This window comes from Eucyclogobius newberryi, unplaced genomic scaffold (assembly GCF_026437365.1).
Source record: "Eucyclogobius newberryi isolate DKJ021-1_F unplaced genomic scaffold, fEucNew1.0.hap1 SCAF_2, whole genome shotgun sequence".
NCBI classification, from domain to species: domain Eukaryota; kingdom Metazoa; phylum Chordata; class Actinopteri; order Gobiiformes; family Gobiidae; genus Eucyclogobius; species Eucyclogobius newberryi.
In genome coordinates this window covers 38,877,739-38,894,365 of record NW_027315834.1, presented here as the reverse complement: position 1 = coordinate 38,894,365, position 16,627 = coordinate 38,877,739, and the positions used below count along the sequence as shown (strand labels likewise).

Here is a 16,627-nt window from a genome sequence, read left to right as displayed (position 1 = left end):
GAACATTAGAAAAGAAAGATGGTAACTAGCCTCTCTGTTCTTGTTGTGGATGACAAACCTTTTTAAATGTGCAAACCTGATAACAACATTACTTGAAATGTGTAGAAAAGCTGTATTTATTTCTCAGATTAAATTACCACAAAGGGTCTGTGCTAAATGGTTTCCCGAGGTGCACGGCATCTCCTGATATTTCAATAAAAACAAAGCAAATGCAAACGGCATCCTTTTCTCTCTAAGAATATCGAGTGCGTAGTTGATGTCACCCGCTGCCTCCTCTGTGGTACGAGCAAACTGCAAACATTCTGGGAGCACAAATGAAAGACAAAACAAAGTCATATTTTGTAGAACCGCTTCCATTACACTCCTCATTCCGTCACCTTTCTTATTAATATTATACAAGGATTTTAAGCCACTAATTCCTCTTGGCGTCGATTGGCTTAATTGTACATTTCTTTCATCTGAGAACTGTGTGCTCGAGTCCCAGCAGCAGCGGGATGTATAAACCACTGGGTTATTAATCATTATGTTCCTGGCCTGTCACATTACCTTTCTTAATGCCTTAAACAACGGCAGCTCCTAGTGCTCTATTAGAGAGTCCGGCTGTTCACATGCTCTTTTTGAGAGGTCAAATAGTGGCTTGTTCTGTCTGTGCAAAGAGTACGCTTGTCAAAATAAAAAAAAATCTGAATTCATACTAAAACTAGCATCGAAATGAGATATTTATTAGTATCTGTGCCACACAAAAAAAACGGCACACATGAACATGGCAAAATTGTACCTTTTCTGAACAGTTTTTAAATGATCTGAGCGTTATAGATCACATGGTAAAGTATTGTTTTATGCTGAAAATGACGTAAGAGAGGTTGTAATTTAATTTAAGTGAGACAACACTAGCAGATTTTCTTTCCAAATCAGAGCTCTTCACACAAGGGGGTTGAAGCATTAAAACTATGCATGAAATGATGAAACAGTTTCGAGACGTGACCTCAAGGTTGTAAATTGTACCACAGGCTTTGGAGGAAATTGCACGTCTTGCTCAAGGGCATGTAATGAAAGTAGGAATCTAATGTGTTGCAGTGGAATACTAAGCATCTGCCGTGACACTTACATTAGTGCCCAGGTTTTATCTGATGTAGCTCTCCACAGATCTTACCTGTAACTTGATCTTGTCTCCATGGAGATAGATTTATTGCCATCCTGTGGAAAATTCCAGGCAAAGCAATAACATCTCCATGGAGACGAGCAGAAAAGTTGCCTTTTGATGAAATGATCTGTTTTATGGCTTACACAAACTTATTTTTTCCATGTTAATCCCTCACAGAATTGGACAAAATCTTATTTTTTGACCACATTTTGTATTGGTCTCTGTCTCTGTACTTAAGTTTCTCTTGTATTGGAATGAAATATAAAATACAACAAAATATTCCGTCCTGTTTCGTCACCTCCGAGCTGTACTGTTTGCCCTTGATCTTTAATTAGTAAGCTCGTCTCTCTCACTTCCTGCTGTGTTTTCATCTGTGCCCTGTGTTCTGCTGTTTGTCCAGATCACGCTCGTACTCCCCAGGGAGGAGAAGCAGGGGGGGTGCGTCATCAGAGAGAAGGTACGAGGACCGGGAGCGAGAGCGATATCAGCGCAGCAGCAGCTCAGGCGCTCCCCGAGGACATTCTAGGTCCAGGTAAACACCACATTCACTGCTGTTGGTGTCGCCTCTGGGAATACTGACTTGCACAGTCAAGATAAGGACCAGTCGTACTTTTACATACTGGTATATATTTTATACATGAGAGGTTATCTAGTTGACAACATTTAGAACATTTACCCACAATCTACAGAATGTATACTTTGGGTGCTATACCGGAGTTTTACTGCCTTAAAAATGCACACAACAAAAATAGTTTATTTTAAACTCTTTGCAGCAGTCGACATGTATTGTTCACTTACCTAATTCCTTCAGAGCTTTGTCATTATTCATCACATTGAGTTTATAAGCAATTTTCAAAGCCCACATCAGCGTTTACAGACAGACTTTAGCATTTTAATCGCATACTTCCGACTTTGCCGCAGATAATTTGCTCTAAAATCAAAATGTGACCCGTGTGAGTTGTCACACACAAAGCACTGCATTTAAATCAAATATAACATTTGTTGAATAAGTACAAAATATGTACAATACAGTTATTACCACACAAGAACACAACTAAGGGGGATATTAATGTGTCAGTCTTTCTTCGTTCTATGCCAGCGCAAGACACCGACCTTTTTCAATCAGAAGCCAAAATAATTATTTATCTACAATCATTTCTATCATTTTCATCTGTGCAGCTATTATAGTGATGCTGATTCAAAACTAAACCGAAGAGCAAACAACTCAGATTTAAATAGAACCCGTTATTGAACTTGCAATTTATTTCAGAAAAAGCTTTGCGTTTTCAACCGTCACTGACTGTCTAATGATTGTGTCTAAATAAACACACTTTCATCAAACCAAATACAGTGTGAACTTGTGTCCGTGCTATCCGGACTTCATGGCCGCATTTAAACGAGAAATGGATATAAAGTTTAATCAATGACTCGCTGCTTAAACGTATATACATTCACTATGACTCTCTGTGTATTTGTAAGTGCAGTTTATGAAGTTGGTTTTCACCTGCATCAGCCCTGTCCAAGCCACTCTCCTGAAAACAATAATATTAGCGCTGCCCGTTGGTCGAGTGGTTAAGGCAGGCAGTGTTGTGTTTGAGTCCCGACTTTTGACTATTTACTACTTGTCCTCCTCTCATCTCCCATTTCACCCTGTCCCCTCCCGTCTTAAGCCTACGGGCTAGGGCTGGACCCTCGCGATACAATACGTATCCCGATACTTGTATGTCCCGATACAATTCCCTCATTATCATTACGTATCCCAATACTTTTTTGAAAAAAGGGTCTTAAAGTTTACCAAATGGACATTTGTTTTATTCCGGATAAGAAAATGCATGAATTTTCATGTTTATCCTCAAAGCTTATGCAAAGAACACATTCAAGTAAAGTTGCCATACAATTGGCAAGGTCTGTGTAATGTGTGTGATGTGTGGGAGTCTGTTGACCCTCTGTTTGTGTCTTTTTGTTGGGTTAGAGTTAACCCTAACCCTAACCCTGTTTTGGTCTTAAAAATCCCGTTTCTTCGGGTCGGGCTCGGCACTAAGCGAAGTAGCGCTAGCGCGGAAGTGGCCGCGGCTAACGCTAAGCTAACAGGCGCTCAGCGGGGCCCTGTTGGATAGTTGTATTGTTTAACCGCTCGGTTTTATTGTTTAACCGTTCGGTTTATGTAGTGTAGAGTAGGGAATATGTGTGTGATGTTGGTGTCAGGTTTGTGTCCGTTTTTTTGCCTCCGGTTCGGCTGTTGTGGTGGCCTCGGGGCTGTGTTAGCTCCGGGGCTAAAATGGCGGTCTCGGGGCTAAGTTAGCTCCGGGGCTGCGTTGAATTTGTATAAAATAAAGGGGTGAAAGGATTGAAATCAATGAAAAAGGAAATCAAATAGAATGGAAAAAGGAGGCGTGTAACAGTAGCGACGTTTCGAGCCAAAAGCTCTTCTTCAGGCCTGTGTACACGCTGGTGCACGGTGTGTCTGTCTCAGTAGTTCCGCGCTGTTTTACCGCCCTCTACAGGAGGGAGCTTCTAAACGGCCGCCCGGACAATTTTTAATAAATTAACGCTATTGAAAAGTATCGATACGGCGACTGTATCGATACGGAGCCCGTGACGATGTATCGCCGTATCGATATTTTGAACACAGCCCTACTACGGGCCACTAAAATGTTTTAAAATAAAGAAAACGATAACATCCAAACAGTACATCTCATACAGTGTGTGTATGCAGATGCACCATGATCAGGTTTCTAAAGTCGCAATCTTTCCACGTCCAGCTCCATGCGATCTACAGACGCCACTCCACAGACACCGCTCCAAAGACACCGCTCATTGCACCTTTTTAAACTGCACTCCGATGTTTTTTTGTTTGCTTTTGTAAACTAGTTACTGTACTTTTTGGGCTATCGAGCGCCCCTGAATAAAAGCTCCTGAGATATATACATACTATATGTACGCCGGTTGTCTTTTGACCTGGGGCTCTCACGGCGCACCCGGGTCTAATTAGACCAATTCCTCAGTGAATATTATTTGTAATAAATCACTCAGCATTTTGAAGCTTAACAAACAGTAAACACATCTGAACTGTCCCCTATGTCCTTGATGGCTCTGTATGAGCTGATTTACTGTGTCTGTTTCTTCACATCTGGATCATCTGCTCCTGAGCTTGTGCTTATAACAGATGTAAAAGATATTTACACAAAAATATGGTCAGGTCTTGCCTAGAAAGTTTCATTTCAATGCGTTCTGAACTGCAGACCGCCGTATATTGCATGTTCACGCTCCACGTGTGTCTTTGCGCTTGGTAGCATCTAGATTCACTTCCTCATTAGACCCATTTCTCCGTGAATGTGAGTCTGATTGTAATAAAACACAGCGTTTTGAAACTTAAAATGCACTGCCCACTGTCCACATTTCTTCTACTGTGTGTCAAATGATTGCGCTTCCTGCTAGAGTGCCCCCCGGTGGCAGTTAGCCAGTATGGGCTGCTCTATGGGCCGCTGGGTTCAAAGCGTGGGAAAAAAGCACCAGTCTGAAAAGTACAGTATTTACTCTATTTAAAGGCGCTCTTATTTTATCAACACAATATAGGTTGAATATCTGCCAAATGGATGAAAATAAACATTTAATGAAGTAAACTCTTGGCTGTCCAGTGACTACAGGTTCAAATTAACACTTGAGCTACAACCTGGTACAATGCAACTCTCCAGTTAAGGTTAATTTACACTGTGCACTTTTAATTTTTATTGTGTCAATAAAGATAAATACAAATGTGAACATTGAATATTCCAGAGGGGATTTTGACTGTACAGACTATAGTAAAGCTGACATCGTCAGGCTTTTTCCATCCTGTGGTATACAATATTATTATCATACTGCCCAGTCCTAGTATATAATTATTCACATATATTTCTCAGTTTAAGTTGGCTTGAATTTGAAATATATTCCTCATTGTTTCCAGGTCTCCTCCTGAAAGAAGCAGGAGTTCCTTATTATCAGGACTTGCCCAAGCAGCAGGTTCATCCCTGTCGCCGTACTGTTCACCCAGAGGAGCGTCACCTGCTGCAAGCCCCGCCTCCAGCCTGGGACACTCCAGGTAAAACGCAGCTCTGCTTCCTCCTCTTACTATGGCCCTTCAAAGTGCTGAGCTCAGGGCCCCAAGAAAAGGTGAAACATAAAACAATCACAATAGTTAAAAAAATATATAATAATCATGGGTTTCAGTTCCCTGTTATATGCCAAATTGTTGGCCAAACCAAATGTAGAAAACAAAACAACTTAAATAAATATATTTATATAGCCTTGTAACAGTTATATGTGGACACTGTTGCACAACTTTGCAGTAGGTGAAAGACTTGAGTCCATATTCATGCAACAGGAACATGGATTCTGATATGACCTGTTTCTGCACAAATTCAACATTTGCTCACTATATGTGTTAGTTTAAGCTTATCTTAGTGAATCAAATGAGTGCATTCGGTTTGTATTCACGTTAGCTCCACATTAGCGCCGCTTTAGCACAGCTCTCACATCTACAAAACTGTCTCCTTTCTTTCTTCCACGTGTTTCCCAAAACCACACGACTTTCCCCGCTCAGACCTCTGTTCAAGCCTGTAAAGTTTAGTGTGCATGGGCTCTTCTTGGCACTGGACGCTCCAGCAGCACAGCAGCGCTGAGCAGCGTGGGGGAGAGGCAGCTGCTGTAAAAAACGCTATATATCTATCGGAAATAAATATTTGACACCCCCGGTCTATGGCAACAGTCCTAATGTCTGTCGTTCTGAAATCTGTGGCTAGCAATTGATGTTTAGCAGAATTAGACTCAAGAGTTTACTAAAAATAAAGAGGACCAAGAACTTGCAATGTAATTCCATATAAGGGTACAAAGTGACATATTTTTATGTTTAGTTTTACGAGACTTGAACCAGAACATTTGCAGACATGTTTAAAACACATTTCTGCTAAAATAATCACAGAAACAAAGAAAATACCCAATTTGGTCTGGCCAGTTTCCCATGATTAAAACTATTTGTATTTAATTTTTTTGTGTCGCAACACAATGCTGCTTTGCCACAGCTCCACCACTAGTTACGGCAGGTCAGAGAGCCCTGGTTCATCTGAAACACTGCTCTGTCAACGCACAAACGTGCGATGCTGCAGCCACAATAAGTAACAATTTCACTGATTTGGTGTAAATGTAACATGCGTTACATTTACACCACGTTCACCGTGTGTTCAGAAGTCTGCTCGACAAGGAACATTACGCGCAGTGGCACCGGAGGACAGTGTGTTTTACGGGCTTCGTCGTTTGAAAGTTCTGTGTGACTGCCCGTTAGGTCAGATCGCTGCGCGTGATACGTGGATCGTCTTATGGATCAGGTTATGGCAAGGACCTCGGTCTCGTCCCAAAACATGTGGACATTTGCTTTAAGCGCATCTAAATTCACCCCTTCATATGCTCATTTCTCAGTGAATTTGTGTCTGATAAAACACATTTTACAGCTTGATATACAGAGCACGTGACTCTGGAGGTGAACGAATGATGAAAATACATTATTTCTCAGGTACAGATCCGTTGTCATCAGTTTAGTGCTTTCAGGAACTCTTTTCCATTGACCATTTAATTACGTTGCATATATTTCAATGTTTAGTATGGGCTATTTTTAATAGACGTGAAGCAGGTTTAAAAAATAGACGCTGAAGTGCGGGGCAGCTGCTGCAGGTCAGAACTCCAGAAAACATGTATCTGCTTTTTTTTTGCAGTCTACTGAAGGCTACTATGCTTTTAATATAATTTGAACCACATGTTCTAATGACATTTATTTTTTAGAAAGTTCTGGTTCAATCCTCCTTTAATGCTTTTTAAGACCTGGTTTAGACGTTTTCTGTGTGGTTCTAGACGGGCCTGAGTCAAAGTCCTGTTTTCAGTCCTGCTTTATAGTTTATCTATGTTTTTCTGGTGGATATGCTTTGTTTAGTCTTGGTTTAAACCTGGTCTTTGTCCAGGTCATCATATTTCTGGTAAACAATGGGTTTGCATTGCCTGGGTTTTAATATGTTAGTCCTGTTTTTAGTAATGTAATATTGTTATGACATTTTGACTTGTCTCAATTTGTCTTAAAGTTATTAAAACACAATTGTGGTGTGATTTTGTTGTCCGAACCTTAGCCCTCCAAAAAATCTGGCCCCCTGGAAAATACAATTGGAGACCCCTGCCCTAAACCCTCACTACATAGTCATGCTCTATTTAGATAAGATAAGATAAGCTTTTATTTGTTCACGCAGTGGGGAAATTCCAGTGTTACAACGCAAAGTAGGTACAGAAGTAAAAGAACCGATAACTTATAGAAGACTTTTAAAAAAACACTCTTAATAATGGAAAAGTTCTCATAAAAAAAATCTTGTAAAAAAAACCTTATATTCTTAATAAAAGGTAAGAAAGAAAAGAAAATGGTAACAAAATTAACACTCTTATTTACAGACTTTATAGTGCATTCATTCACAGAGCAATTCGGACACACATTTCGCTACTTTGTCTTTGCCACGGATCACACGACTCTAACGTCTGGGTAATAAAAGTCAGCTGAACTGTGATTTTTATTTGATTAGTTCTACAAGGGAACACCTCAGTGAGAGAAGCTTTATTTTTCATGGGTACCCCCTGTTCACAAACACACAATAAGTTAAATACAATGACACATACAATATGGAATGAAATCATGCAAAACTAGAGCCTTGTTTTTGCGAGTAATCTTTAACAAGTGCCTTAGATTCATAACATGGAACAAGATCCAATTTAAAATCCAATTTACCTGTGAATATCCTAAGAGTTTGATTTCATAAATATGGAGCAAAGCATTTTTCCCCAATTCTGTGTTGGGTGACTATAAATTAAACATGTCCGGAGATCTTAATATATGAATACTTGATTTCATGTTCCGCAACCATGTTCTGTAATGATGCAAGAATCATTCGTCCAGGAGTGCCCCATCTGGACTTTGAAAAACAAGACGGTTCGACTTTCATCCAAAAATCATTCTCAATCAGATTGAGAACCAGAATTGGAGAGCACGAACAAATGTCACCAGCCTGATACAAAAGTGAGGCATTTACAGAGTAATCCCACAGAGACTGTGCAGAGAAGTGCAGTTGTAGTTTGTCATTGATTTGAGGAAAAAGATGACGACCGTGACACCCACAAGGACACAAACAATGTTGGGATGAAGAAAGACCGATGAGGCGTGGTGACAAAAACATGTGACTGCAGAAGCACATCAATATAATGCATTGTTAAAACATGTATGAAATATTGATGTGAAATATTTGCTTCCCTGTCAAATCCAACTTAATAAGTAAGACCTCACACAAAATGTACCACGCAATGTTCTTTTGTTCTTCCATCCATTCCATTATTCAAATGTGAGGCTTAACTGTGGCTGTTTGGTTACACTTTGGAGCATTACATTTTTTTAAAAGAATCACCCTATGCAGGGATGGGCGATACTGACAAAAATAAATTGTACCATCCCAATGTCGATATTTAGACAACATTTTGGCATCATCAGAAATGTGCTGGAACATGTCTGTAATGTTATGTTCTTCATTTGAAGAAAAAGTTATGTGAATGCAGAGGAAAAATAAAAGATTCTTACATCTATGGGGATCACTCATGTTTCCCATAACAAAATCGAACACATTTTACATACCTTTTTTTTTCCAGAGCCTTCATATTTGTTATCTGCTACCAAGAGCCATATTTACTTTAGACATAATGAATCATCAGACTTTGAACTGTAACATTTACCCTCATATTTTTGTCCAAATATACTTTGAATATCTTCTCTGCAAAAATCTGTTCACATCTAATTAAGACCAACCAAGGCTGATTGAAGGTCACATTTCTGAACCCGGATATTGTAGACTAATTAGAATTTTTCAGTTTTGAGTTTGGTCATTCAAACTTTTAATATTGTCCATTTACTCCGAGGACGGCGCTTAATGCAATCAGGGGCAGTGCTCCTTCTAATTCTTCTAATTGGCAATCAAAGTTCTAGTGGTTTACCATATTTTCCGTTGGTCATTTTCCTCAGACATTCTCAGAAGTGATTTATGTTTTGAGGGAAACTTAATATTGCAATGTGTTACTTCCTCTAGGGATTGAATCAAGTTTGAGGGGGAAAGCTTGTAACCCTAATATTAAGAAAGTAATGGTAGTTTGTAGCATCACCATTGTGAAATAGCAAATGTGCAGTGATACAGTTTCCATTTTAAGTACATAGGAGTGAATCTTCCCATAAGTGTGTTTACCACTGTTATAGCTTTGTCCTTTCGCAGAGACAGTTGTCTTAAGGATGAATGTGGGCAGAGCTCGTTACGCACATAAGGTCATGTCATTTTAGCAGAAAGCGGGAGGTTTGATGCCGTGGTCCTCCTTATTGTGGAGTCATTCTACCGCACACAAAGACATGAATGACAAAAAAATAATGGGTTTAATGAAGGCTTTTCTGAGCCGCGATGCAACACTCCCTTATTATAAAATGTCAAACTGGAAAATGAGGCACCGTGTAACTTAGACATACAACACTAATAACGGCTGTTTTAAGAGATAACTGCAATATACATGGTTATCTCCCATAATTACTCAATTCTGTTTCCACCCCAGAAAGTGTAAAAAAAAGTTTCTACACGCTGTTTTCACCTAATTGTTCAACATTTCATCGTTTCAAACATGTAAGAAAGAGCAAACTTTGGGGTGAGAGCTGATTGGCCGTTTAGGGAGATCACCTGCTTCACTTATGTGTCTGAAAAAGCTGATCTTAAGGCTGTGACCCAAAAATAAATGCATGTGAATACAAGTGACGTGTCAACGGATTTTATCAGAGCTAGAAATGAGTTCAAGCGGTTTAAATACCGTACCTACTTCCGGATGTCACTGTTTGAAATGTATGAATATACCTTTTTATCCCAATTACAATAATATGACAATGTTTTGGCAATCTATCAGAAACGTGCTAAGACATGCCTGTTATTGAGTTGGTTGATCAAGTATTACACAAAAAGTGAATGAAGTAAAATGAAAAATTAAACCTTAATTGAAAGATTGAACTGCAAGTTTGATTTATATTAAATGGGGTCATTTTGCAGCCTTTATATAAACTCAACAGGGAGACGGTCAATAGATTCGAGCACCAGCGTAATGTTTCTTTATCTGGTGTACGAGTTTTGCAGTTTGAGCTACATTTTCAGGCTCTATAGCATTTTCTGTTTCCTCTGTCTCTCCGGTGTTCATTGTTCTCTATCTGTCCAGCTTTGAACAGCTCTTGAAGCCCTCGTAAATACTGAATGTTCTCTTAGCTCTGTTGTGTTGTTTACTTTGTTTCCCTCTTCTCTTGACAGGGATGGCTCACAGGAGAAAGACAAGACTGTGTCCTCCACAATAGTATCGTCTGTGCAGTCCAAAATAACTCAGGTATTTGTTTGTTTTTACATGTCTGCCAGTTGTACTTTCTAAAATCCAAAATAAATTGTAAAATTGTGCTGAAAAATACACATTAGTGTTTTAAGTTTGGCTGAAAATAACAAGCAATATTTCTGTCCAACATACTGTTATTATATCAAATAATGTAATAACAGTATTCATTCATATGCTGATATGACAAGACTTAAGGGTTTTGGTTCCTCTTCTATGTTAAGAAAAAACGGCACATTTCAATCAACTGTTCAGTTTCCCCACATATTACTTTAAAAAGCATCAGACATCAGCCATGTGTATGAAAAGGGTCAATCATAAACAAATGTTAGTTGGTTCTGCATAGGTAAGTATCGCAGTCCATTTTGAAATCAGGAAATCGCACTTGACAGGACGTCCCAGTGGGAATTTCAAGCAGTCCTGTTTTTTATTTTTTTTTGCTTCTCATTGCAATTCATTTGTGCCCAATTCTGACTTTATAAAATAAGCAGATGTTTTAATATTACATAACTCTTGGTTCAATCGTTTATAATGACAACAACTATCACTTTTTTGTTTTCTATGGCATTTTTATGCTTATGCACCAACAGCAAAGTGTAAGAGCACTGATCGAGCAGTCGAGCTCACACTTAGTGAAAATAATGCTCTGTTTTTCTTCTTTCTGCATAAACTGTGTGCCTTTTAGAAGTTTTGAAGTTGGGTTTTAAATAGAAACTCGATGTTACTTGGAGAGGGCTGAACTTTTGAGTGGGCTCAATTCCAAAAAGCACAAGGGCCAAAGCTAATGGAGGTCAATAGAGTGCGAATGACCACTCTGTGAATACAGCAGTTTGATGCCTGACTAAAGCATTTCCTTCTCTGTCCACAGTTTGAGATTGAAATGTACATTTGCAATTTACTGCTCTAAATTCAACCGAAACACATCTCTTACCGATCAAAACATCTCATGGAAGATTAAGAATAGACGTCCGCTACTGTTTTGGAATAACTAATCTGTGATGTCTTACAAACACATGTTGAATAATTCTGGCCCTCCTCATCTGCTTTATGGTCCTTTGTTCCCCACAGGCCTCTTCACTTCCTCCAAATTCCTTGTATGCCTTTGTTTATCCGTCTTCCGTTGTCTGTTGTTGTCTTGTTTGATAGATACAAGGTCTTGAGTAAAGCTTTCAGACATGGCCTTGGTACAGTTTGCGTCATCTGTAAGGAATGTTCATGATTGTGTTTATTAGTTGTGCTTTTGAAAGTAAAGTCCAGATGTAAACGTTTAAGACAAATAGAATTGAAGTAAATTGAATCTGAGACAAAACAAATAAATGACGCTGCTCTCTGCACTCTGGTTAATAATTAAAGGGCTATGATTCAGACAAAGTGTAATCAAAGGAGTAGTGTATCAGTACATTACCTTTGTAAATAATTAAACTGGCTAATGTTGCTATTTATCTTGTCTTTTAGAGGTTGGGGAATACACCTAATGGAACATGTTGTCTAACTGATAGTGAAGTCTGTTCACAGGTGGTGTTCAGCAGATCACAAAGGTAAAATGTGGTGGTTCATTTGGAGCTATTTAATCTGGCAATGTATAGGGAAAATCATCGGCCAATATAATTATTCTATTTGATTTTAGAACTGCAATGATTACTAATTCAATTACAAAAAAAGCTTTTATTATTTTATTGCCTCAATGATTAATTTAATTTACATATTTAAGTAAAACACGTGAATCTGTGGCGCACGGAGCGACTTTTGCCGCTTTTGTTTCACACGGAGCTTGTTCCGCTCAGACTTGCAGCAACTAAAGCACAACAAAGAGAGAACGGCATGTTTTAAACTCACGAGTGTGACTGGGATTAGTTTGTTTGTACTCTAACCACCCCAACTAGCTCCGCACATATAAATATGCTATTAAGAACTGTCAAAGTACACAGTATTGACAAGGAAACATTAGTTGTTGGAGAAACTCTGTCATATTGTGCATGACTGTCAGGTGAATGCTCTGTTATAAATATTGGACCGAGATTAAGGAGTTATTGCAGACTTGTTTTCAACACCGACATTCCGTTTTAGAAAAATATCTCCAACAATGGAAACGATAGATGGAGACCTGTGTAATGAACAACAAAAGCAATAAGGATATGGATGGCAAAGATGGAGCCAACTTTCAAGAGCTGGACTGAAATAACTTTGAAAATGGACAATTCTAAAACATATTTTGCAGATTATCTCACAAATTGAGATCAAGCTGTTCCTGCTGATGCTTTCAATCTGAATTGTCTTACCTTACTAAAGGTGTTCCTCAAGGCTCTGTCCTTGGACCACTGTTATTTACAATTTATATAAACTCAATTGGGCATAATCTAAAACACAGTAGCATCCACTTAGATGCAGATGATGCAATTCCGTATGCTAACGCACCTTCTTGTGCACAAGTGATTCAAAATATTCAAGAGGATTTTCACTCCATCCAACTAAACTATGCTAATTTAGAATTATTAATGAATTAAAATAAAACAAATTGTGTGCTGTTCTCCAAAAGACACATTTTATGTACTCATTTGTCTGTAAATAAAAGGAATGAATGAAATGGGACAAATTTAAAAGGCGACAAATGCAAATCAGTTTTTCCACAGACTCTTATTTTCTTTTCACTGTCTGTGTCTTTGTCTGTTTTTATTTAGTTTTTGTTGTATCTGCAGTGAATCAATTTAATAAAAATGGATCTAGATCCAAATGTCTCCAGTCACCAATGATATGCTTCAGGCATTTATAGCCAACACTCCGCCATTAAAAGCATGTTTTGAATTAAAACAGCAGAATAGAATGCATCTGAAATCAGAAAAACAGACTAAATTAAGACAAATTAATCAGACGGACGCGTTGCTATCTTTGTACTTGTTTTTTGGCCGCTTACCCAGTTTGGGAACTATATCTCGGGACATTCCAGTTTGGAAATACCCTTTGGCTTGCAGCTGTGAATTGGCCTCCTTTCTCTTCACTCATCAGAATTGTAAGCTGTTTTTTGGTCGTGAACCTGTACGATTGTCACATAGATACCACATGTTTCGTTGTTGCTCGCAGTCATTCCAAATATGTCGTAAATTAGACTAAATGAAAGGTTTAAGTGGAGATGATGCCCCTGAGTCTGTTGTTTTTGGGAATAGTCGTCTGCTCTGGGGTTTGCTGAAAGTGCCCCCTCAATGATGTAATGTGACAGCTTTCCTTTGTGATTACAGCAGTTAATTTGTCTCATCCGTCAGCAGAACTATGCAAATGAACGTTTGGTATTCAGCTACGCAAGCATTCGCCCTCTGGTCAGCGAAATTTACACTTCTACCTGAACAAGGAAGTAAGCAAAAAGTGCAGCTCTGTAATTTCCACTTGTGATTAATATTCATACTGGTTGCAGATGTATTGTGCGAGCTTTGTGTTCGGTGCACACTGTCGGGCTAATGTGATGACAGAAGAGTTTGAGTATGGTTTATACAATTCACAAAACATGCACTAAATGTCTAAGGAAAAGTTAAGTAGCTAAAACTTTTAATCCTTCTTGGTTTTTGTGGGATAATAGCAGTCGGTATCATAGTTTTGCACCTATCAAGTGCTAGTTTGGATAGACTTAGAGGCATTGTACCTGTTTTTTACGGTCTTAAAAGGTGGAAAAATGGAACAACTTCATTCTAAACCCTTTCCAGCTGTCAAAATGTATTGCTCACTTGACTAATACATTCCTAGCATCCTAAATATGAACCACGATTAGTTAATTTCACATCGCACCGAGTCCAGAGAGAGATGCCACGCCGTCACGGTAAAGCATGCTAACCGCACACTTTCAAAGCATAGAAAGCACCGCGGTCTCATTTTGACCCCAATAGATGCGTTTACAGTACATCTATCTGTACTGTTACTCATCAAATCAAAGCACATTCGATGAGCTTGTTTACCCGTGTTTACAGTGTTTTCTTAAACTTATGGAATCATCTCAATACATGTACCATTTGCTGCGCATTGGTCCAAACATGAAGTTACATTATACACGCACAAACGAGGGAAAACTGTGCAAAACATTTTGGATCATCATCAATATTAATAATTATGTTAACTATGTTTTAGTGAAGCTGTGTGATTGTGTACTTTAATGAGGCTATATGTTCTCATCACGCACAAAGGCGTTTACCTCTGCTCATCTGCGCTTGTCCCAGAAGAATCGCACTTTTCACATCGGCTAAACATTTGGCTCTTTCTCAGCAGCAGCACTCACACATTCAACTCATTCTCTCGGATTTTGTGAGCTTAACGGTGGGACGTTGCATCCAGAGGCTTCTTTGGGCCCAATAGAACCGATGGCGCTGCAGAGAGAAGGGACAAACGATCGAGTTTAGCCCGGACGGTGGCTTTAAGAATGCACAGTGCTGCAGACTGAAAGCTTGATTCCCTGTGGGGTTTAGCCGTAGCAGCAGCGCTTGCACATTAAAGAGGTAATTTGATTGAATTGTACAACTTTATCCAATCCCATTTGCCCCATTCTTACAAATTGGCTTTTTTCCACTGCAGACCCTTTCCTTTATAGGTTTGTTGTTGGATTCTTAAAGTTCAAAATTAGGAAAAGCCCTTGCCAATTAATTTTGAGATCTCTTTATTATTCTGGACACTGGTGCGAGTGGGTCCTTTCACTTCTCCCATGACATGCGTGTACATTCATGTATAGATGTGTGTCTGGTGTTCAAATGCCAGTTCGTATAAATGGAAGATTTATTACTAAAAGTGCAAAGCACAAACCTGGAGCAAACGAGGCGGTTGTTCTCTCTGATGTTGATACGTTAGATTCAAAGACCTACTGCATACAAACCTTAATGTGAAAAAGCAGAAAATGCTGGATTTTTGTTGTTTATGTAGTTTTGGTTGGATTCTTGGTATAATATTTTGTTTATTTGTTTCTTACAGGATCTGATGGCCAAAGTGCGAGCTATGCTAGCCACCTCAAAGACCTTCCACCCTCCAACCTCCTGAAGAATCCACGGCTCTCTCCGTTCTGCACACGTGTTGGCAAGAGTTTGATCTTTTCATCATTTTCATCAGTGTGAATCGTGGACTACTTTTTCATTAACATTTAGCCAGGAACATGAAAAACTTAAGCTCTCACTATTCTTAGCAGCATGTGAAAAGGCTGCTAAGACTCAAATTGTGTCCTTCTATGAAGGCGTGTGTTGTTTTGATAATCTCTGACTTGAGTTGATTCTTCCACCAAGCTGTTTTTCCTTCTCTTTGCAGCAGTTCACCTTTCTTCTCAGAAAACCTTTTTATATTTTTACTCAGCTACTTTTCTCTTCCGCTTTTGTGCCAGGCCTTCTATTTCAGTTTCCAGTTTGTACTTTAATGAATCTATTGAAGAAGTACTTTCTAATGCAAACTATCAATAAAATGTCAACTGTAATAGACTGGTCCTGGCTCTGTTTGTTTTCCACATGAGAGAAATGTCACAACCTTTAAAACAAAATATGACTCGGAGATCTGTTTTTAGGATTCCAACTGTTGCTAGCTCCCTCCTCACATTTACTGATCTTGTTTTGATGACTGCGTGGAAGAAACTAAATATTTACCCTAAGAAATATCCTTTTACTGAACGCACACACACTACACCTGAAAATACTGGGCCATGACCCCACTGCACGCGTGTTTCACCCTCACTCGGCCCGTTTGCCGAGCTCAGCCTGTACAGACCCTAATTCTAAGCCTATTCATGGGGTTATTTTCTCGTTAGGCCAATTACAATTACGATAGACTTTCCCATTTAAAAAAAGAACAGCCATTGCCAAGCTTAGAAGTGCGTTCGCATTTATGTTTTGAGCATTTGACACAGCACGTTTTGGCCATTTAAGTGTCAGATGCAGAAGTCACGCATTTCATTATTCGGAAGAAGGACCGAAACAATCACCGGTAGAAGTCATCCAGATGCAGCTCTTGATGATATTCACCAAACTCGGACCACTTCTGAAGTAGATGATGGAGCCAGACAAGCCACAGAGTCCATGT

General features: G+C 39.1%; 1 protein-coding gene across 4 annotated transcripts in view; it reads left to right on the top strand.

Annotated features, from left to right (window-relative positions):
* sfswap (splicing factor SWAP) overlaps window positions 1-16,028 on the top strand; it is a 55,875-nt gene extending 39,847 nt beyond the window's left edge. For all 4 annotated transcript variants that reach the window (XM_072455265.1, XM_072455264.1, XM_072455263.1 and 1 more), the window contains exons 16-19: window positions 1,545-1,676; window positions 5,091-5,225; window positions 10,525-10,597; window positions 15,539-16,028. In XM_072455265.1, the coding sequence (XP_072311366.1) occupies window positions 1,545-1,676; window positions 5,091-5,225; window positions 10,525-10,597; window positions 15,539-15,604 (406 nt within the window). In that variant the 3' untranslated portion in view covers window positions 15,605-16,028. The remainder of the gene's footprint in view (window positions 1-1,544; window positions 1,677-5,090; window positions 5,226-10,524; window positions 10,598-15,538) is intronic.
* Window positions 16,029-16,627: the final 599 nt, after the last annotated feature.